The sequence below is a fragment of the Onthophagus taurus genome, chromosome 7, assembly GCF_036711975.1.
Source record: "Onthophagus taurus isolate NC chromosome 7, IU_Otau_3.0, whole genome shotgun sequence".
Taxonomy (NCBI): domain Eukaryota; kingdom Metazoa; phylum Arthropoda; class Insecta; order Coleoptera; family Scarabaeidae; genus Onthophagus; species Onthophagus taurus.
In genome coordinates, this window is record NC_091972.1 from 26,998,953 (window position 1) to 27,021,176 (window position 22,224).

The 22,224-nt window shown below is 33.7% G+C and overlaps 3 protein-coding genes across 3 annotated transcripts; 2 read left to right on the forward strand and 1 right to left on the reverse strand.

Moving 5' to 3' along the window:
* Nucleotides 1–1,907: 1,907 nt before the first annotated feature.
* Nucleotides 1,908–11,558, forward strand: LOC111416761 (uncharacterized). The gene is made up of 3 exons (XM_023048858.2): nt 1,908–2,183; nt 10,612–10,706; nt 11,016–11,558. The coding sequence occupies exons 1-3, from the start codon at nt 1,952–1,954 to the stop codon at nt 11,493–11,495; spliced, it is 807 nt and encodes a 268-aa protein (XP_022904626.2). The 5' UTR covers nt 1,908–1,951; the 3' UTR covers nt 11,496–11,558.
* An 891-nt stretch (nt 11,559–12,449) lies between these two features.
* LOC139430457 (uncharacterized) lies at nt 12,450–14,883 on the forward strand. The gene is made up of 5 exons (XM_071197503.1): nt 12,450–12,602; nt 12,649–13,071; nt 13,282–13,553; nt 13,624–13,918; nt 14,278–14,883. Exons 1-5 carry the CDS (start codon nt 12,450–12,452, stop codon nt 14,881–14,883), a joined length of 1,749 nt encoding a protein of 582 aa, XP_071053604.1.
* Nucleotides 14,884–21,216: 6,333 nt separating this feature from the next.
* On the reverse strand, nt 21,217–22,224 carry LOC139430458 (uncharacterized). The gene has a single exon (XM_071197504.1). The coding sequence runs from the start codon at nt 22,222–22,224 to the stop codon at nt 21,217–21,219; it is 1,008 nt and encodes a 335-aa protein (XP_071053605.1).

Sequence of the window (22,224 nt, forward strand, 5' to 3'; positions counted from 1 at the left end):
CCGCATCTCGATATCTCCATCCATTCTCGAATTATAAAAGAAAATGTTAAAAATTCGTATATCTTAATCGGATCAAGTTACCTTAGGAAACAAATAAGAGAGAACAAAAATTTTATTATCTAGAACCTTCCTTCACACTTTATCCAAGCTTAGAACTGCTTCAAAACTACTTTTGAGGCGTGTTGAAAAGCCAACGGATCAATGAAACATCAACAATGATAATAAAACAAAATAAACCAAAACACTTAGAATAACTTAAATTTTTGGCAAAAATAACTCACTAATGAGCGAAATGCCTTCCATAAACCTCGATGCATTTATTTAATCTAGTTTCGACGAAAAAAAAAGCGCTGCTTAAGTCTCGGCCCTGGACACGTTTTTACTGGTATTTAGTGTTTTGTCATATTTTCTCTGGTTATTGGTTTCTCTTGAAAAGTCAGGTCGTTTAGTCTACCCAATAGATAAAGGGGTGAAAGCAATGTGGGTTTTGCTCGAACCAAGAATGCATATTATGCAAGTTTACATCAGCTTGTGAACAGATGCTTCATGCATCCATAGCATTTGTGATAAAAGGTTTGGATTTGCCCAAATCATATTTAAAAGTCAATGGTAATAGTTCAGTCTGTTATCATAATCGGTATCTGTTAAGGTCTGATGTAAAACAACGTGGTGGAGATATTATTCTCTTGAGAACCTTTGTGGACAATTGTTTTCGGAGTTCCCAGATTATGTGGGATCACATTGCGCACCAATATGATTTACGAATTCATAGAGATGTCTGAATGGGCTACATGTTGCCAGTTTTCCGTAATCGCTAAGTCAATCTTAAAAACACTTCTAGAGAAAAATGTCTTTCTTTGTCGTAATCGCATTGCACATTTTTGCCATGCAGTTGCATCGTATTCGAAACATTGAAAATAAATCATCATACGCTCTATCATACGCTTCTGCGTTAGTAAATGACATGTTTACAGTTACCATGGTTATGTGATTTGTTTTTCTCGATGAGGTAACTGGATCCGATTGATGGCACTCGAGTTTTTAACATTTTCTTCTATAACTCGAGAACGGGTGGCGATATCGAGATGCGGTTTTCACTAAAATTTTGCAAATTTTAAGGTGACTAAGGGTCTGTGAAGTAAATAGTATCGTTCCATTTAACTTTTCTTCAAAAATCACAAAAATATGTAATCGCTGCAGATAACGTCCTCTAGCTCATTTGTTTTAAAGCAGACGGCTTTACTGAAAATATCTTTAAAAAGAGCATAAAATGCTCTTTCAAACAACACCGAAAATATTCAAATCGGTTGAATGGTCTAGGAGATATTAAAATGTAAACATATGAAAACGCAATGGCCTCCCCCTCCCTTATTATGACAGATATGAGAAATATCGCAAAACAAAAGTGATGCGGTATTATCCAAGCTATTAAATGATGTTGTCAAAGTTATAGCTCATCGTCTAAGTTTCTGAGATAGCGGGAACTTTATGTTTCTCAATGGCAGTTACGCCCCCTAGCGGTGGAATTACGAACTTCAAAATAATTTCCAGCTATTTCTCTTGGTCACTTTGCTTATAAGGATTTTTTTCCCAAACCTCTAGGCCTTACCGTTCTAGAGATACTGCCGCTCCGTACGCTTAACGGGACACCCTGTACACTTTGTTTTATTATATTAGTTAAATTATAAGTAAATTATATTACTACAGAGTAAATATAATAAAAATTATAATCTTCAAGCAGCTTAAATTTATGTAATTGTGTATTTTTGTGAAACTGTAAGGGTGTGTCCAAATATAGCGTGGCATTCAAGCGCGGCTGCCGCGCGCGGCGTGTCGCTCGGTGATTGGACGGCTTGCGCGAGCGGTATGCCTCACCCTTCCTGCCGCTCGCGAACATTTTTAGTAATCATTCGTAAGTAAGCGTGTGCGGACGTGTTGCGGCATACAAAAAATGGATAACGAAACGTCGATTCGTTTAATTGAATTATATGGATCGTTGAAGACGTTGTGGGATCCACAAGAAAAAGGATACTACAATAAAATTAAACGAGAACACCTATGGGACGAAATAGCCAAAAATTTTGATCTATCTAAGAAGGAATTGAAGGCTAAAATGAAAAGTCTTTTAAGTGCGTATAGACGAGAAAGAAACAGAGAAAAGAATAGTAATGTAACTAGATCAGGTTAGTTTAATGGCTTATTATTTGTACCACAATCATAGTTTACGTTGTAAGTTAAGAGGCTACTTTACCATACAGCTCGGCAAATTACAAAAAACATACATTATTTATGAAAATATTTGTACATAGCTTCTTCTAACAATTCTACACAACGCATGGTGAAAATTTTTAAAATTTTCCAAAAAAAGGGGGTTTTTTCCTCAATATTATAGAATTTGGTCGTTCTTTTTTAGTTTGCATGATAGTATACTTGAAAATAGTAATATTTTTCAAATAAATTTACCACCGCGTTAGTCCCGCCTCCTGCCGACTGAGCGGCGCTGATATCGACTCTCTTCATCGAAGCTCCTTGTTTTATCTATTACTTTTTTAATGTGGTAGAGAAAATAATCATTTCCAAAAGTACGTTTTGAACTTTATTTTCCGTGATTTTCTACTAATGATTGTGTAATTTAACTAAATTTTTGAGTTTATAGTCAATAGTTGTTATTTTATTGTGTACCATAGTGTTAGTTTAATTTAGTTTGTGTAAAGTTTTTATAAACAATGGGTAAGTATGTTCATCTAAAAAACTATCCCTTAGCATTTGAAGATGTTCTCGAAAAAGGAGTAATAGACGGTAATAATTTACGATATAAATTTTTATAAAATCTAGAATTTCATATTTTATAGTCCGAGATTCAATTGAAAAATGTATTCATTCCGAAAGGTAAGTTAAATTTTATTAATTTTATTGAATAAACTGTGGCGCACATAAAAAGTAAAAATATATAAAAAGTAAAAATTAAAACGATACATTATTTGAAGCGATACCATAAGATAAATGATGCAAAACCAAATACTGATGGTGGAGAATAATCCATTCAACTGCAACAAAACTCGCATTAAATTTATTAATGAGTCAAAAGACGGGCTTAGCAGCTCATTTCTTTTATGTTTTATGTGCGGGATAAAAAAGAAGCTTTACGCTGAAGAAAACAAAGAATCTATTGAGATAAACTCTGCTGTTGTTTCTGTTATCTGTCGGTACCGGATATACACAGACTGAAGAATTATTGTTATGTGTGGATATACCATTTATGTTAATAAAAACATTCCAAAAATATCAGAAAACCGTAAGTGACAAAATCATGGATTAAGCATGGCAGTCTATGAAGAACGCAGGTAAAGAAGAATTAGTTTAGTTACAGCTTCAGGAGAAGTAAATAAAGACTGAATTCCTATGATAGCCTTAATTACAGATGCCTGGTGTAAACGCTAAACGCTCGAACAACGTCAATTACGATGCATCATACGGAGTGGTACTGCTATAAAATAATTGTATACAATAAAATAAAATACTTGTGTATACAGGGTAATTCAGGTAGGTAGCGAAAGCCGATCAGGGTTATGTTGCTATTGATAATGATAGCAATTCGGTTATAATTTATGAGTGACATTTCACATGAAGAATATAAAGGAAAGAAGAATTTATTGGAAACTTGCAAGATGGATGCATTAACAGAAATAAAATACAAATTCTTACCAGAAGCTAAAGTACCAATCGGAAATGGATCCAAGAAAGGTATCTGTGCCTAACTGCATCGAGATTTGGTGATGTATGTATGATGAGAAATGACACGTTTTGCTTAAATAAAGTTAAATCAATCTTGTACTCGAAATAATAACACTAAACATGGCCAAGACTATGAATGGCTTGCAGTAAAAAAATTTGAAAGTAAATATAACTTGTCAGCAAACTCTTGAGCGCTATTCATTCGTAAGATGTATGAATTCTTAGTTGCAAGTCCAAATGAAACAATAAAAAACGAAAATGTCCATCATCGAGGTGAAGTGTCCAGCGAATTTCAAGAGCTTACATCTATTCAACGATGGCAAATTAAAATTTCCTAAAGATTTTTCTAGTCAGGGCTGTTTTATTTATTACACTATTAGCCATATTTTGTATACTTGAATCATTATTTAATATTATTATTAATTAGGTATTACATATTATTTCATTACTTATAGGTGATGCAGACCATCCATGCAGTCCATTTTTTTAAACAGAAATATTAAAAAAGTTAGAATGAAAAGTAATAATATTCATAAAATGGATATGCTTTGCACAGCCAAGAAACCACATTTATTCAGCTATTACATTTTTTCTTTAATTTTTGTAACTACCTGTGTTTTCAAATAAAATTACTTACACGGTTACTCTGACACACCTGTATATCAAACGAACGCATAATAATACAACAAAGATATTTATAAATATTGTACCGAACTTTTCACATTCCCTGTATTGCAAATATACACAGGAAAAAATATAGAGTAAAAAATCAACTCTAAAACATGGTTCAGATCGGTCCAATATATTTAGAGTTATTTTTTTGCTTTATATAGTGTAGGTGAATAGATTAAAATTTTACACTAAATAGTGAGAAGATGGTGTTTATTAAATAGTGTAAAATCGTTACTCTATAACAGTGTATTATATGTAATCTAATTAGATGTTGTCGTGACTCAAATTAGATTCATTTCTAATCTAATCAGTGTAAAATTAGCACTGTAAATTATTAAAGATTCGTTCTAATTTTACTCTATTAAGTGACAAAATATCACTAAATAGTGTGTATCTTTCACTTATTAGTGTTAATTTTTAATAGGAAGTATAGAATATTTTTAGGAAGGTTTTAGGTTTGTAATAAAAATCAAAATTATAAAATATTTGTTTTTATTTTTACTTGTAATTAAATTCTTTTTATATAACCATACTTAATCCATTTTAAAGATTCCACCGAGTCACCATTAAAACTGCATCTAATGAGTCTTCTATAAGTTTTCTGTATGTATAGTCGTACATACTTACCAATCTTCGCAAGGAATTCGTACGTAAAATCTTCCGGAAGTTCCACTAATTTCACAACACGAATGTTTGGCAAACATAATTAAAATAAAAATAATCGTTCTTTCTCTTTATATCGCGTAAATCAGGTCTCGAGATGCTGTCGAGTTCCGACTCGTTCAGTAGATGACCGTTAAATTTTAGCTGTATCCATTGAGGTCTTATATATAATCTAGAGTGCGTATGCTGTTGTCCCCACCACGCCTAAAATGAAGCCAGAAAGGTCGCCATGTTAGATGTACCAACTTAGCGGGAAATTCGAAATTCTTATATATACTTATGCAAGAATTTACATTATTATAAACTGGAAAGGCAGAAAATAATAACCAAAACAAAACATTAATTTTTTATTGATAAATAATTATTAATTATATGATATTTTAAAAGAACTTAATAATTTTTAGCCATAACCCTTATAATTAACAAAAACTAAGAAGAAAATATTTAAAGCAATTCCGATTGATCACGTTAACCTTTGCTTATAAATAATTGTTAGTTTATTTAAAAAAAACTGAACAGTCCTTAATAATAAACTTTACTTGAACTTCAATTGAAGACCTTGCTGCAAGAAGGGAGTAGCTCCATTTATCAAGAGAAGGAGTTGTCCCCTTCTTATACCGAGTTCTTTAATTGTTAATTCCAAGTCAAGTAACCAGAAACATTTTATGGACTGTTGTAAATGATTGTCCAACCTATCAAATTATAAAAAACATATGTGAAACGAAAAGAATTCGAAAACTTTCAACAAAAATCAAATTTTAATAAAAATAACAATATGTTTATGAGAATTGTGAGGTTATAATTGTAGGTACAATAGAGACTTGAAACTATAGCTAAGTTCAGGTCGGTACATCCAACATGTCTGACTTTCTGATTACCCCCACCACCACCATATACGCTCTCTAGATTATACATATATATACTATCTCCTATATCGCTAACTCCCTATCTAAGCAATGAGTGGCGAGCGTTTCCATCAAAAGCAGACGGAATGATATATGTTTTGTCTTTGTCGTGCCCCCATGTCGCGAAGGCGCTTGCGTGAATCGTAAATTTTAAAGAGTTTGAAGTGTTTCGCGCGTATTTTATGCAGCTTTGAAATGTAATTATTGTAGATAATTGACTTTAATTATAAATTATCGTGGATGCATCAAATAAATTAGAATATATGTACTTTTGTGTGAAATTGACGTTGAATATTGCTTTAAATATCAACTTTATGTAGGTTGTTCATTAAACATTATATTCTTTAAAATTAAATTAATACATATATACATAGTAATTATTGAATATGTGTACCAAAATATAGTTATTAATTTTTAACATAATTTGTGAGCTCACGCCATTTAATAAAGTTGTTACATTAATTAAAGATATAAAATATGTACTTAGGGTACTTACTATTTAATGTACATAATATTCTATCATAACATTTTCATCATATCGATGTAATTATTAATTAAATTTTTAAGAATAATCTTTCAAGAAAAGGAGGGCTTTGAATTCTTTTTTATTACACTGAGATCTTTCCTTCTACTTGCTCAACCAATTTTTAGGCCTCAAAAATATCTCTCCTACTCTTTTTCTTTTTTATTTTACTTTTAACAAATTTTCTTCACTTTCTTAACAAATAATAATTACATTTTAAATTGCTTAGTCCTAAAATATGTTAATAATTATGTTATTATAAACATGAAACCTATAATATACATAACTAAATATTTAGATTTTAGGTTATGTTTATGTCAAACATTTATTTGGTGATTTATAAACATCAAGGTCATCAGCTGCTATTAATTTTTAATTCTCCGTCCAATAAGATAAAAGCGTACTCACCACGTGTTCACGCATATCTCTTGAGTAGACGGGGGCACGACAGAGACAGATATATATATATCTGCACTCTAGTGTTTACACTCTTTTGCTGCCTTAGTCAGCGATATAGGAGATAGTATATATATGAGATTATATATAAGACCTCAATGGCTGTATCACACCACATGTTGATCACGTGGTACCGACGAGTAATCCCGAGCAAAATAGTGCGATGCCTACGAAGTACCTGAAGGAAAAGTACAATTTACACGTGTTGTGTAAAATTTAATGTTTTATATATTACATAACTTCACTAACATGAGTAAAAAAGAACTCTCCTTCAGAGAACTGTAAAAACTACTCTATTAAGAGGCCTACCTAGCTGGCGAAAAATTCGAAACGAGATTCGCTCGTGAACACGCTGAATGCGGCAACACCGCTCCATGTGTACTCGATCGAGCTGGCGCGCCAGGCCCATGGCGACTAGGACTGTCCGATTGTCGGGTAATTCCCGACAGTATACCAAATTTTATCTGTATATGACAAATCATTGAAATTATTATAGGTAATCTATACCTTAGCCATTTATTGATTTATACATGCTTCACAATGACGAATTAAAGAGTTCTTCAGCCGAATTAAAATGTCTGGTTGATTTATTGTTCCAGTAGCAGCCATTTGTATTCTGTTTAATGACTGTTTTCGTGTGTTAATTTCCACTTGATATACAATTTGTTTCATATGACCCCATAAGTAGAAATCCAATGGATTAAGGTCGGGGGATCTAGGTGGTCAAGCAAATGGACCATTACCAATCCACTTGTTTGGAAAATATTGATTTAACCACTCGACAACTACTCTTCCGCGATGAGGGGGGCATCATAGTGCTGGTACCACATATTTTGAATTACATACATTAACAGGTATATCGTCAAGTAAATCAAAAAGTGTGTTGTTCAAAAAAATCTGTAATTTACAGCGTTCAAACGTCCATCAAGTACATGCAAACCTTGTAAATTGTTGTTAAATAATCCACCCCAAACGTTGATGCTGAAACGTTGTTGAAATTGCCTTGGTCTAATCGCATGCGGATTTTGTAATGCCCAGATATGTTCATTATGATAATTATTTATACCATCTCGTGTAAAACATGATTCATCTGTCCAACACGATCATTTGAAATGAAGTCATTATTTTGGGCATGTTACTACAATAACCATTCACAAAATGCTAACCGTTGCTGATTATCTCCTGGCTGTAGAGCTTGAACGTTCTGTTTACGATACGGATGCAAGAAGGACTTGGCGATTCAATACGCGCCATGCAAAATGTTGACTTACATGTATGTTGTGTGCTATTCTTCGAGTGCTGATGGAAGGATTATCAATGACAGCATTAATTACAGCTTCTTCGTCCGCTACATTAACTACATGCGGTCGAATAGGATTACCTGTTTCTCAAAATCTTCTGAAAGAATCGCTAAAAACGGAATAATATGGCAAATGACGCTGTGGAAATCTTTCTTGATATTCTGATACTGATTGTCGAGCGTTTCAATTGCAAAAACCATACACGAAAATTATATCAGCATACTCTTCAGTGCTATAAGCGTACATTTTGAGTTTCTTCTTGTATGTAATAATTAAACCTTACAGCAAACTAATATATTACAATGACAACTTTGTTTTTGTTGAATGTTTGATTTTACTGACTATTGTTAAATTCGCTGCAGAAAACTTTAAAGTGTTATAATTTCGTAAATAATTGAAATAGGACATATGTTCATTAACATTTTTTTTTTGGTAATTGGATTAGCTATCATATGTCAAAGTTTGATGGTGAGCTAATAAATCAACCTGTATTTAAAGATTAAAAATGTTTAGACTAGCTGTCATAATTTCTGCTCTAGCAGTATATGTGGTTGAAATTATACCACCACTTACAGAAACACCATATATTTTTATATAGGGTGTCCATTATTTATGGAATAAAGTGGAATAAAGAGATATATACTATATCTCGGTAAATGTTGACTTTATAAAAAAACATTTTATACAAAAGTTGTTTAATATTTTATTTGCCATAATAAGACAGCATTCAATTGTTTATATTTCAGAAAACAAATGAGCAACGAATAACACTTGAATTTTTTTAAATGGCAATGTACCCTTTCGTTAGACTCATTTGATAGAGATTGTTTTTCTCTTTACGATGATATAAAATTTTAGTACCCTTTGGAAAATGTTTGAAAAAATTTAAAAATTGTTATTAAGATAATTTTTAATTTTTTATGAGTTAATATATTTTTTTATTATTTATATCGTATTATTTATTTTAAATTATACCTTTGGTGCTTCTTTATATTTTTATTTTGTATTTATTTTAATAATGAATCTAATAGTAGATGATCAGATAATTGTGCAAATATTCTCATTATTAAAAATTTATTGCAATCTACGTAAATTAAATGTTTAAATTTAAATTATTGATATACAAATTTTTTGATCTATCCGGTAATATTAATCGCTTCAGGTTTGTTTTTCTTGGGAGACACTACGCCGACGTCTCGGTTACTGAGAATCTGAGAATACCGAGCACCACTATCTCGGGCGTCTCGGGCAATGTTTGGGACGGAGCAATATTTGCGATGTTGCCGTATTTATACTCCGCAAGCAATCAAAACCGACTACACGTTTTAAACCCATTTTATTTAAATTTGCTGCATTTAATAAAAAAATTGAACTCTTTAAATATGATTTACTTTACATTTCACTACCTCGTGATGCATTCCGTTTTTAAAAATTTTTTAAAACGTGATTTTAGAAACGTTACGCGACATTTTTTGAAAAAACTAAATGCATCACTAAAAACTATATAAAAAAATAGAAATTTTGATGTAACAAACATACAAAAATTTTAAACGATGGCTGAATAAAATGGTATTCGTTGTTTTTGCTAATAGGTTATCCTCTTAAGTGAATAATATATGAACTCTATATTAATATTAAATATAGTGTACATTAGAGTTGTTTTTACCATATGGTATTACAATTTTTACTCTAATTCTTTTTACCAACTACTCTAAAATTTTTACACGACACGATTTTTTCCTGTGTATCTATTTTAATACAAAATGAAGTTATGAATGTTATTTTCGTTTTAAAATCTTATAAATGTTTTATGCCTCGCAAAATTATTTATTGCATTTGAAAATGATTTTTGCCTTACATTCAATTGAATTATAAACCCACAATCTTAGATGTTCTCAACTTCTTTCTCTAATTTCTCTATTAAAAAATTAATATTCTATTCATATCAAAAAAAAGCATTAAAAAACTGATATTTGCGTAATGTAAATTGTTGTGAACCAAAATATGTACTTAAAAAAAACAAACGTAGTAAAAAAGTGGGCTACAACTACGATTATTAATAAAAAATCAAAATAATAAATAAATTGGAAAGTCAATAAAAAGATTGATTGTGATTCGTAATTAAGAAAAATTGTTAATAAACAATAATATTTAGAAGAAGCCGTTTGATTTCTTCATTAACAACATCGACGAGAAAAAGAATCGTAATAAAATAAACACGATGTTTTTTTTTATATATAAATCTCTATAATCTCGTTGCTTCCGAACGTCAGTCGTCTGCGCCCCTCAGAAACTGACCGACCTGGTAAAGTGGGCTCTTAAGAAAAATATCTAAGTGCATGTTTTATTGTTGCAGGTAGAAACAAGTCATATAAATCTAAATGGTATGCTTATCAATCATTTTACTTCTTAGATGACAAAAATAATCCTGTGGAGACATTTGATACAATGGTAAGTTTTACCCACTTTTTAAACAAAAATAAGTATTTAACACTTACATTGGCATAGAACCGGCGCGGCGCATTATTTACAAAATGTCTTGCTAAAAAATTACAAATATCAGTGTGAATATCACTTCGAAAAGGAGCTTGAATAAAATTCTTTAAAATTCCATTTTTTCTCGAATTCTTTTGCAAATGCCAGCCACTCATATTCTGATTGTGTAATCTGAAAAATGCAATATTTATAGTTAACATGGGAGGAAATCCATGTTTATTATCAGATGAATAGGTTATAAACGTTGTTTACTATTTGTTATAGGATTCCAGTTCTTCCTTAGACACAGATAGCAACAATGCAATTACAAATGAAATTGTAAATACTAATCGAAATGCCAATAACGTCTCTGAAACCAATACATCTTTAAGAGGATATAAGAAAAAATTAAAAAATAAAGCAGTAAAACGTTCTTATGACAATTCTGTTACTGATGCTAAAGACCAAATACTAGAAGATGCAATTGAATTAATTCGCAAGCAGACAGACAACAGTAACGATCCATACATTGCTTTTGGTATGCATATCGCGGCTGAGCTTAAAAAATACGATGCCAGAACATTGACAAAAGTTAAACATTCCATAAATACTGTTATATTTGAGGCCGATATGGCATGTATAAATGAACAAACATCCGGCTACCATGATGAAATGGATGATGAAAAGCGACCAGAATACTTTACCTCTTCTCTGACGGATGTTTCGCACTCATCTAATACTAATATAAGATCCAAATTGACATAGTTAATTCGCTGTTTTGATACATATATTCTACGAATTATCTTATTGTATTTCGCATGGCTTTAAACTGATAATAAAAATAATATAATAAAGAAATTTTTCTTACCTTTACCATATCCCAAAGAGTATCCGTCATAGCTTTACGCACTTCGGGGATTAATGTTGATAAGTTTGATAAAGGACTCCATTGTTGACTTCGTTCAGTAATGTTAAATATAAATGAAATTTATTTGTTCTCAACCGGTTTCGGAAAAAGTTTCAATTGACGCAACAACCTGATGACGGAAACTTTTTCCGAAACCGGTAGTTGAGAACAAATAAATTTCATTCATCGGAATTTTAATTTTTTTATATTTAATGTTGATATGGTTTACTTAGATACACAGAATACATATTGCGAACAATAATACCGCAAAGTTATCGCCAACCTCTCTTTTATCGGTATTGTTTTACGCCAATTCATAACCGGTTTTATAATAAACAGTCAACAGGCTATACAGGATGTGTCAAATCTCTGGAATATAGCCAATAACTTCGCCATTTGTGGTTTTAAAGAAAAATGTTTCAAATACAAGTTTCTTTATTAATCATGGCGCATTTTTTGGTGATATTTACTTGTTTGTATTGTTTCGTTGCTATGGCAACCAACATTGTAATTTTAAATGGGATGCATATATTTTTTTTGCATACTGTTGATGATTTGGGACGTTTAAGTTTTTATTTTTAAAAGAACGGGTTTTGCAATCCAAAACGCAAAATAGTTTGATATTAGTTTTGTCAAATAATTCGATTGATTATTGTGTTCAACTGATTTAAGAATAAAACTAAATAGAAAACCACAATTACTGTACGATTACTCAGAGAACGGGTAGTTCTCTTGTATGTGAAGATTTCCGTGCGCGTGACGTTACCTATCACTTTTGCGTGTTAGAATTTGTTTGGGTGTGGTTTTCGATAATGGACGAAGAAAGAAAACGGCGTGCGCTTCTTCGCAGCGCTTTTACTCGATCATCCCGAGAAGTGGACACTGTTTTGGCGGCAAACAACCCTGATCTCGATGATTTGGAAGCTGTTTTTAACCTCTTAGTAGAGAAAATGGGAGACCTAAAGGTTAGCGATACTCAAATTTTAAAATTAATGATTGCGAACGGCGTAGCAGACAAAGATATTGATGAATAAAGTATTGTCAAACGCTGTATCGACGGCATCGACATCTGCGCCGATACTCGCAAATCAAAGTTTATCGCATAAATTCAAACTACCTAAGATCGAACTCAAGAAATTCGACGGGGACGAAAGAGAATGGTTAGCTTTCTGGAGACAATTTAAAAAGGTACACGAGGACGAGGATTTAGCACCGGAAGATAAATTTCAATATTTAATTTCAGTAATGATACCAAACTCGAGGGCCAAAGATTTAATAGACTGTTTTCCCCCGACTGCGGACAATTATGTCAAAGCAATTGAGACTTTGGAAGCGCGTTTTGGAAGAAAAGACATGCTCGTGGAAGTCTATGTTAGGAAATTGCTTAAGTTAGTGCTCAATAACGCAATGGATCGCGGTGGAATATGCCAGATGGTAACACTGTATGACTGATTAGAAACACAACTAAGAGCCTTGGAAACGTTGGGAATTACTACTGACACTTGTGCGGCCATGTTATATCCGCTTGTTGAGTCCTGCTTACCAGAGGAATTGTTACGTGTCTGGAAAAGGACGCCGGAACCCACAAATAAAGCAAGTAATCCATCAAAGACTAGGCTCAATTACCTTATGGAGTTTTTGAAGGCCAATGTTGAAGGAGAAGAACGGATCGCTTTGACGGTGGAGGGTTTTGGCGTAGAAACCAAAGGAAAGTCTGCGAAGATAAAGAATGTGGAACCAACACAAGCCACAGCAGCGGGGCTCATCAACAATGGGCTTGCAAGCAAGTGTGTTTTTTGTGAAGGGAATCATGTTACGGACAAATGTTTTAATGCTCAGAAAATGGATTTAAACGAAAAGAAAAAGATTTTGAATAACAAAAGGGCCTTTTCGATGCACACAATTGGAACATTTGAGTAGAAGATGTCGCGTGAAATTAAGATGCGTTCTTTGTGGAGAGCAACATATTGTTTTGTTGTGTCCCAGTTTAGAAGCAGATAAATCGGCGAGTCAACTTCAAAAGAAGACCGAAGATGTAAATTTGAGTAATTGCACGAACATGCACGTTTTTCTGCAGACATTTGTGGTAAAGATAACCGGGTCTGGTGGAGAGAAGAAAGTTCGGGCTATTATAGATACTGGATCTCAAAGGTCTTATGTATTGAAATCTGTTGTCACCGAAATAAAGTGTCGGACAAAACGAACAGAAAGGATTGTTCATGCGTTATTTGGAGGAACTGAAACTGAAGAACAAGAACATCAATGCTATGAAATAAGATTGGTACGTCTTGATGGTGAATTTGCCTGTAAATTTGAAGTTGTAGATCAGCCGACTATATATATGTTCCGCAATTCCCAATGTTTTTAATGGGGCTTGGACGACGGAATTAAAAAACGCTGGTATTAAACTGAGTGACACGGGCAATTGCCGTGAAGTATCCGTGTTGATAGGAGCAGATGTTGTTGGGAAACTGCTTACCGTAAGAAACTGCAGTTGAAATGTGGACTCGTAGCGTTGGAGACATTACTCGGGTGGACACTTATGGGAAAAGTAAGAACGACAAAACTTTCAAAAGGGAACGTTTTTGCCATAGCACGTCATTGTTGACAAAAGATATGCCGATTTCAAAACTTTAGCAGCTGGGGACAGGAATTTCGGATCCAGAAGAGAACCGGTCTAAAGTTGAATTAGAAAAGGCAGTTAAAACATTGTTTAAGGAGACGACAGTGGTAAATGAAGAAGGACGGTATGAGGTGCAGTTGCCTTGGAAGGAAGGACATCCACCATTACCGAATAATTACAATTTGGCGAAGAAGAGACTTCAATCTGTATACAACAAACTTCAAGCAACGGGGGACGTTGAAAGATACTCTGATGTTTTTGCACAGTGGTTGTCGGAAGGGATTATAGAAAGGATACCCCAAGATGAAATCGACAATACTGCACGTTATTTACCGCATCGACCCGTATTCAAAGAGTCCAGTACCACAACTAAGGTGCGTCCGGTATTTGATGCTTCAACCAAGGAAAAGCGAACACCATCTCTAAACGATTGCTTGGAGAAAGGTATAAATTTGATTGAGTTGATTCCTGGTGTGTTGTTACGCTTTAGAATAGAAAGGGTTGGAGTAACATCGCATATCAGAAAAGCGTTTTTACAAATTCGCCTGAATGTCAGGGATAGAGAATTCCTGAGATTCATATGGAAGACAGACGAAGGAAAAAATTTACTATATCTTCACTGAAGGGTGGTATTTGGGGTGAATTCAAGTTCTTTTCTACTCGCCGATACTTTAGAGCAACATACGAAAAAATATTGTGGAGGAGAAGGGGAAAACATTTATTCTGAATCCACTGTAAACCGGTTAAGAAAAGCATTTTATGTAGACGATTGTCTCACTAGCATACCAGATGAGCAAACAAAAGATCTTTTCTTAAGAGAAGCCGCTGCACTGAGGGCCGCAGGTGGGTTTGAGTTGACAGGGTGGACGTGTAGCAAGATAGAAAGTTTGGAAGATCACTTTGCACCATTCTTGGAATTAAATTGGAATACAAGACATGACACTCTAATATAATGCTTTGTTATACATCTAAGACAACGAATGGCGTGATTACGAAGAGAATTGTTCTTTCTTACGCTCAGCGAATATTCGATCCAATTGGAGTAACCAGCCCCACAACTTTGTATCCTAAGCTGATGTTACAGAAAATGTGGAAAAATAAAATTGGATGGGATGAGCAGATAGATTTATTTATTTATTTATTCATCCAAAATAAACAGAGTTTCCCCTAATTACAGATTTCGGAATTACTACATAATAATTAAACAAAATTGAACTAAATATTAAACTAAATTAAATATTAAACTAAGCCGTACTCGATTTGTAAGCAAACAATAAAAAAACAAATAAGTAAAAATAAACAAAATAAAACATTACATAAAAACAGAACAGAGGAATGGAACAGAATGCGCGAAGAATTATGAACTATAATAAGATTTTATAAGATCAGCCACTGCACTGGGCGGTTGCAACGTTCATCACAGACATCAAATTCTTTTTTACTGTTTTTACATCAACGCCAAATAGTGGAATGAAGGAAGCCATAGATAGTTTGTTATATAACAAGAGAATTCTAATAAAAGGAGTATTTCTTCTGAGTTCAGTGGTAAAGCGGGGAATGTAAAATAGATTTTTCAATCGTCCACAGTATGCCGGCACGTAAAAACCAATCTTTTCCAAGATTAAAGGTGCATCTATTTTATTATTTAATATTTTACATAGAAAACAAAGCGATATGATTTTCCTTCTAATAGATAACTTAGTTATATCAAATAATGTACGCGCAAATTCGTACGATCTGAACCCGATAAAGGCATTAAATTGTTTGTAATAAGTATACCGAATAAACTTATTTTGAATAATTTCGATTAAGTTTGAATAAAGGTCTGATCCAAGATCCCATACAATTACCGCGTATTCTAATTTAGATCGCACCAATGAATTGAATAATAATTTTAACGTTCCACATTTGAAAAACTGTAAGCATTTCTTATAATAAATCCTAAGAGTCGAAGTGCTGCGGAAATTATGGTTTTCACGTGCTCGGCAAAGCATAAATTGTTGGTAAAAATAATACCTAGGTCCCTCTTTCTGACAACTGATTTCAAATTTATATATTATTATCTATTCTGTACACAAATTCTATCGGCTTCCTCCCCAAAAAATATGTCATTGATTCACATTTGGCCACGTTAAAGTGAAGCTTGTTCAGCCGACACCAATCGCATACATTATCCAGATCAGACTGTAAGGACTGGCAATCACTTATATCACGAACAGATGTGAATATTTTCAGATCGTCCGCAAAGAGTAAGCATCTAGATGGATTAATTAGCAAAGGTAAATCATTTATGAATAATAGAAACAATAAAGGTCCCAGATTGCTTCCCTGCGGAACCCCTGAATCTATCCCCAACACATCTGAGAGTGTGTTTTTATATGTGACATAGTAATTCCTATTGGATAAGTACGATACAAAGAAATTAAGAGTTGGATAAGAGAAACCATAAAGCGCCAGCTTGCGTAGAAGGGTATCGTGATCGACCTTATCAAACGCCTTTGCAAAATCAGTATATATAACGTCAACTTGACTTTTTGTATCTAACGCTCTGGACACATAGTCAGAAAAGATACACAAATTGGTCTCGACAGAGCGGTTAAGAATGAATCCGTGTTGGTCAATATGTAACACAATTTTAACATGATTAAATATTCTGTGATAAATTATTTGCTCGAAAACTTTTGCGAAACAAGAAATTACCGAAATAGGTCTGTAATTCTTTATATCGCCCGTGTGGCCTGATTTATGAATTGGCGTAACCCTTGCAAGTTTCCATTGATTTGGAAATGTATTTGTTGAAATTGATAAGTTAAAGATGATATACAGTGCTAGCGTAAAGTAACCCCCCCCCTTTTTAACTTCCGAACAGATTGAGATATCAATATGAGTAAAAAAACGTCAGGTTCTATATTTTATCAGCACAAATATTTTCTTATGGAAAATTTTGCTATCACTTTTAGTTTTTCCGGAAAATGGATCCACTTTGTTTTTTTAAATGGAACACCTAGTATATTATGGTATTTTCCGAAAGATGAAACCAATACGAATCCAACGGTACCTCACAATCAAATATCGGTTTATTAGTTTTTCGCATAAAAATTAAACAAAATGCGGAATTTCGCCGGAAAAGCCAACGTATCTTCGTCGACTACCTGTCGAAATGCAATCGGCCAGTTAAATGGTGGTCGGTAGGTTAGCGGTAGGTATACGCTCGAGCTAAGACGGATTTAAAATTGATAGTTCCCTTACTTATTTTTGAAGTACATATATTAAATTTATGAATTAATCATATTTTATCAAAAAATATTTATAAAGAAACAAATCAAAGTCAATATAAGAAATGAAATTTTTTTTATTAAAGATTTTGCCGTATTGGTTGAAAAATTGGCTTAGTGTTGTTATTGAATAATAAAAGAATTTTTTATTTATTAGGAACAAACATTTTTGTAGGAAATATTGTTGGATCAATATTTTGGCAGACGTCAATAATTTCGTCAATAACACCATAAAAAGAAATCTAAAGGTGTCAGATCCGGTGATCTTGTTGGCCATTCAATCGGCCCACGTCGACCGATCCACCGTCCAATAAATTTGTATCAAGATAATTTCGTACCATTGCCACATAATATGGAGGAGCCATTTCAAAATCGTCACGATTCTGGTGTACAATTTGCAAAAGACTTGGATTAATATCTTCTTCTAATAATCTTAAATACAATTCCGGTCTAATTTTCGGTTAGGAATATTGGTCTCACGATGTGATTTTCTAATATGCCTGTCCAAACATTTATTTTCTTGGGAAATTGAGTGTTAACTTCACGATATTCATGTGGACTAAAATCACTCTAGTAACGTACATTTTGCCGATGCAATTTTCCATCCAAAAAGAAAGTACATTAATCACTGAAACAAATCTAAAAATATTCACACGTTGATGCGATAGCAGCAGACGACATCATGCACGCATTAACTACTTCTGTTAACATCTGCACTTGTGTGTCTTCAGAAATCGAACGACGACCAGTTCTTTTGCGGTCCTCGACGCTTCCAGTTTCCAAAAACTTATTTACAAGTTCTCTTAAATATTTTCGACTAATTGGATGTTCAGGAAATCGTTCATTAAATTGTCGCTCTGTTTCATGTACATTTCTGTCAGCACGAGGGAATATTAAAATTCTTCCGATTTTGTGCTCTAAACTCCTTCTAGCCATTTTGATCTCGCTTTTCTTTGGTTATACTTGGTCGGGTAGAATTCCAAGATAGAAATGAAGGACAATATTTGCATGCTGCCTTAAATAGAAAATTTGAAGGTACGTTCAAACTTTAAAATTGTTGTTATGACAATTTTTTCTTAGAAGTTTTAAGAAGAACTTTCTTTTTATCCTTTTCTTGCATTGATTGTTTCATAAAAACATTCTAAAAGAATTGCCGATTTTAACCCTGGTTAACCCGAGCGTAGACCGACCTTTAACTGACCGTCCACCATTTATCTGGCCCATTGTATCTCGACAGGTAGTCAACGAAGATGCGTTGGTTTTTCCTTCGAAATTTCGCATTTTGTTTAATATTTAAGTAAAAAACTAATAAACCGATATTTGATTGTGAGGTATCGTTGGATTCGTATTGTTTTATTCTTTCGAAAGATACCGTAATATACTGGGTGTTCCATTTAAAAAAACAAAGTTGATCCATTTTCCGGAAAAACTAAAAGTGATAGCAAAATTTTCCATAAGACAATATTTGTGCTGATAAAATATAGAAACTGACGTTTTTTTGCTCATATTGATATCTCAATCTGTTCAGAAGTTAAACAGGGGGGGGGGTTACTTTACGCTAGCACTGTATAAGGGTGTTAGAAACGATTCTTTGCAGCCTTTAATAATATACGAGGGAACTCCGTCCGGCCCCTCTGTACGTTTTGATTTTAGCTTAATTATAGCATCATCAATCTCCTTCATTGAAATAGGTTGTAGACTAAATAAATTTAAAGCACTATTGCTGATAATTTCGTCATAGAAAGAAAGAGAATAATTCGATGTAGGCCCATATACAGATTTAAAATAATCCGCAAAAGCAGAGCTGACGTCTTTAGCAGATGAGATATCCCCGTTAAATTGAATCTGGCTTCGATTGAAACTATCTTTTTTGTTAGAAACCTAGTTCCAGAATGCCTTTGGGTCTGTCTTAATATTGTTTTCCACACTTCGTATATAATTGTCGTATGCTACCCCAATATTGCGCTTGACCCTGGCCCTAATTTACTTATATTTATTTAAATGGTGATCTGACTCGTTTTTGCGCTTAAGAAGAGTGTTTTTCGTTCTAATATCTTTTATTATATCCCGGCTAAACCACACTGGGTATTTATTAACTCCGATTTGTTTTAATAACCACCGGATAAAAATGTGTTTTTTGAAAACCTTAAATCAGCTAATTACAATCAAAGTAGGCGCCGAAATAACGCCTATACGATACGATAAGAGAAAAGTTTCTATTATTGCATGTGCCGTTATGGCCACAGGAATCTCTAACGACAACAAGAAAAAACAACGTATATGGCAGAAAAATTGGCTGATCGACAGCGAAAAATATTGTCATATGTCGCTGATACCAGATTTAAGAAATAATAATCCAGATGACTATAAATTATTTAAGAATGGATGGAAACACGTTTGATGAGCTTCTAAATATAATTAAAACGTTATCTCACTAAATAAGATTTCATTGCATACACCTGTTTCCCTCTCTTTTTAAGAACAGCACGTGGATATCCTTCTTCGATAGAAGTTTTGTTGTTTTCTATGTCAAGGTTGTCACGGTCTCAGAAGCGAAAACCTTTTCTAGAGACGAGGGACTGTTCGCCATACTATCAAAACTCTCTGTAGGTGTTTCATGTTTTCAGGTAAACATTAATAAATCGAAATACCAGAGACTTGGCACGTACTGATCATCACTAGAAGCACCATTTCTCTTAAATTTTTTCACCTCATTTCGAAACGAGCCTCTCATCGATTGGATTTGCTTAGAGACAAGCTCTCCATCAGCATTTGGGTCCACCTTGCGATAACATTGCACTAACTTATCATAAGTAGTTACTTATCATAGTCTGTGTATGGCCGGCTATTTGGATACTTTACCAAGTGTATGGAATATGATGTTTTTTTGCAATACATTTAGATGCCGAACTTGGTTAATAATTGAAGTCTGACTCTCGAACAGCCGACAGGGCGGAAGTAAAAATTTTACTTGATCTGATCTGGAACATCGATTTTCATCGTACTTGTGAATATGACTGAATGGGTGAGGTAGTACATAATTTCCGGGAGGGTGATAATAGCAAAACATTCATTTATTCAGGTAATTCTCCAAACATATTATAATCACTATAATAATAGAAGTCTTTCCTTAAAACAGCTGAATTCTTCGATTCGCCATATTGTTAAAAATGAAGCACTTCATTGAGATCAACTGACTTTGTTCTTTTCAAAAGCAAGAAATACCATGCCTGCTATTCTTTCATAACCTATTGACAGCCTCTGAGGCTTATTGATTGCAGTTAAAGTTGAAAATGTAGATTCGCACACAGCAGTGTTGCATCCTATGGTCGCCACAGATGCAAACAGTTCATAAGTATCTTTGAAGGCCTCTCGCTGCCTGTACAAAACTTGCATTGTGTTTTTCGTTCTATCCTCGCGACGACTCACATAAGCTTTAACCACAGCAGCTTCTTCCCTTGATGGAATTGTTAGACCTGAAAAATTAAGGTAAAATTGTGAATTGGACATAAATAAACAATAGTAGCAACATAGTTTTGTTTAATTTTCTCACACTTACCTAAATTTTTCAAATGTACCATTTTGTCTACATCCAACTCATCAAGACTCGCTAATGAATTTAATAAATCGTCGTTGTCCGAAAATCTTCTTTGTAATTCAGCTATTAGTATGTCCAACGTTTCAAAAACGTTTAAATGGCTGATCGTTCTGGTCTTCTATATTTGGTCTCGCGCAGGAACTGGAAGGACCATACATCAAGTGATCATCCATACAATTAGATTTTTTGACTTGCCTATTCTGGATCTGGGTCCTATTTTCGGAATCGCCGCTTGTCATAGACTTAGCTTCTCCTAAAATTTGATGATACCTATCATCTGATCTCAGTTTCGTTATTTCATATTGGACGCAGTTTATGATTTTTATGGCGTCTTTTAATACTGCGCTCCGGGCTTGTAAAGCTGCATCTGCAGGCTGAAGCGTGGATAAGATTATTTTGGCCACAACCATAGCCATTTGAAATTCCAAACTGAGCATGACCTTTTTAATACCGACACTCTTGGCGACATCATCGCCGTTAAATCTGTCATTTTTAATTTCATCTAAAGTCGCCAAAATCGCTGAATAATTATCGTTTACAACTTTTGTAACCGCCAAGTGTCCTGACCAACGCTGCTCGAGAAGCCGGCCAATCCTTTTTCCACCATACCAAGCAGCTATATTGCCATGGTGAAAGAATTCATGTAACATGACGCATTGGTCAAAAAATAAACGAATGAAAGTCATTTCCGAGATAGTCATCAGGACTATCAAATGCAGGCGATGCTTATAGCAGTGGACGTAAGGAACTTTTTGGCCCAATTTGTTTTCTATTCTGATCGCAACTCCCGAAACTTTTCCGCTCATTACACTTGCGCCGTCATAGCATTGGCTTAGCATAGCCGAGAGGTCAACGTTATTTTCCCTAAGGGTATTTAACGTCAATTCTTTAAAAGTGGCTTTATCAAGGTTTTCAGTAGTTGTAACTGTCAGCAACGACTCATTGACGATTCCACCCTTAACGTAACGTATTGCTATTGCAATATTTTCGCGGTTATTTTTATCTCTCGTTCCATCTTCCATTAGAGTAAACCAGTTCACGTCAGATTCCTTAATATCTTTAACAATGGAACTTCGTACTGCTTGAATCAT

What these genes read in the sequence shown, in the direction of transcription:
- LOC139430458 (XM_071197504.1), bottom strand. Translation starts at nt 22,224, where the DNA reads ATGATTCAAGCAGTACGAAGTTCCATTGTTAAAGATATTAAGGAATCT.
- LOC111416761 (XM_023048858.2), top strand. Translation starts at nt 1,952, where the DNA reads ATGGATAACGAAACGTCGATTCGTTTAATTGAATTATATGGATCGTTG. An exon ending in TAGTAATGTAACTAGATCAG is followed by an intron (nt 2,184 to 10,611) that starts GTTAGTTTAATG and finishes TTATTGTTGCAG; the next exon opens with GTAGAAACAAGTCATATAAA. An exon ending in TGGAGACATTTGATACAATG is followed by an intron (nt 10,707 to 11,015) that starts GTAAGTTTTACC and finishes TATTTGTTATAG; the next exon opens with GATTCCAGTTCTTCCTTAGA.
- LOC139430457 (XM_071197503.1), top strand. Translation starts at nt 12,450, where the DNA reads ATGGACGAAGAAAGAAAACGGCGTGCGCTTCTTCGCAGCGCTTTTACT. An exon ending in AGAAAATGGGAGACCTAAAG is followed by an intron (nt 12,603 to 12,648) that starts GTTAGCGATACT and finishes CGAACGGCGTAG; the next exon opens with CAGACAAAGATATTGATGAA. An exon ending in CACACAATTGGAACATTTGA is followed by an intron (nt 13,554 to 13,623) that starts GTAGAAGATGTC and finishes GTTGTGTCCCAG; the next exon opens with TTTAGAAGCAGATAAATCGG.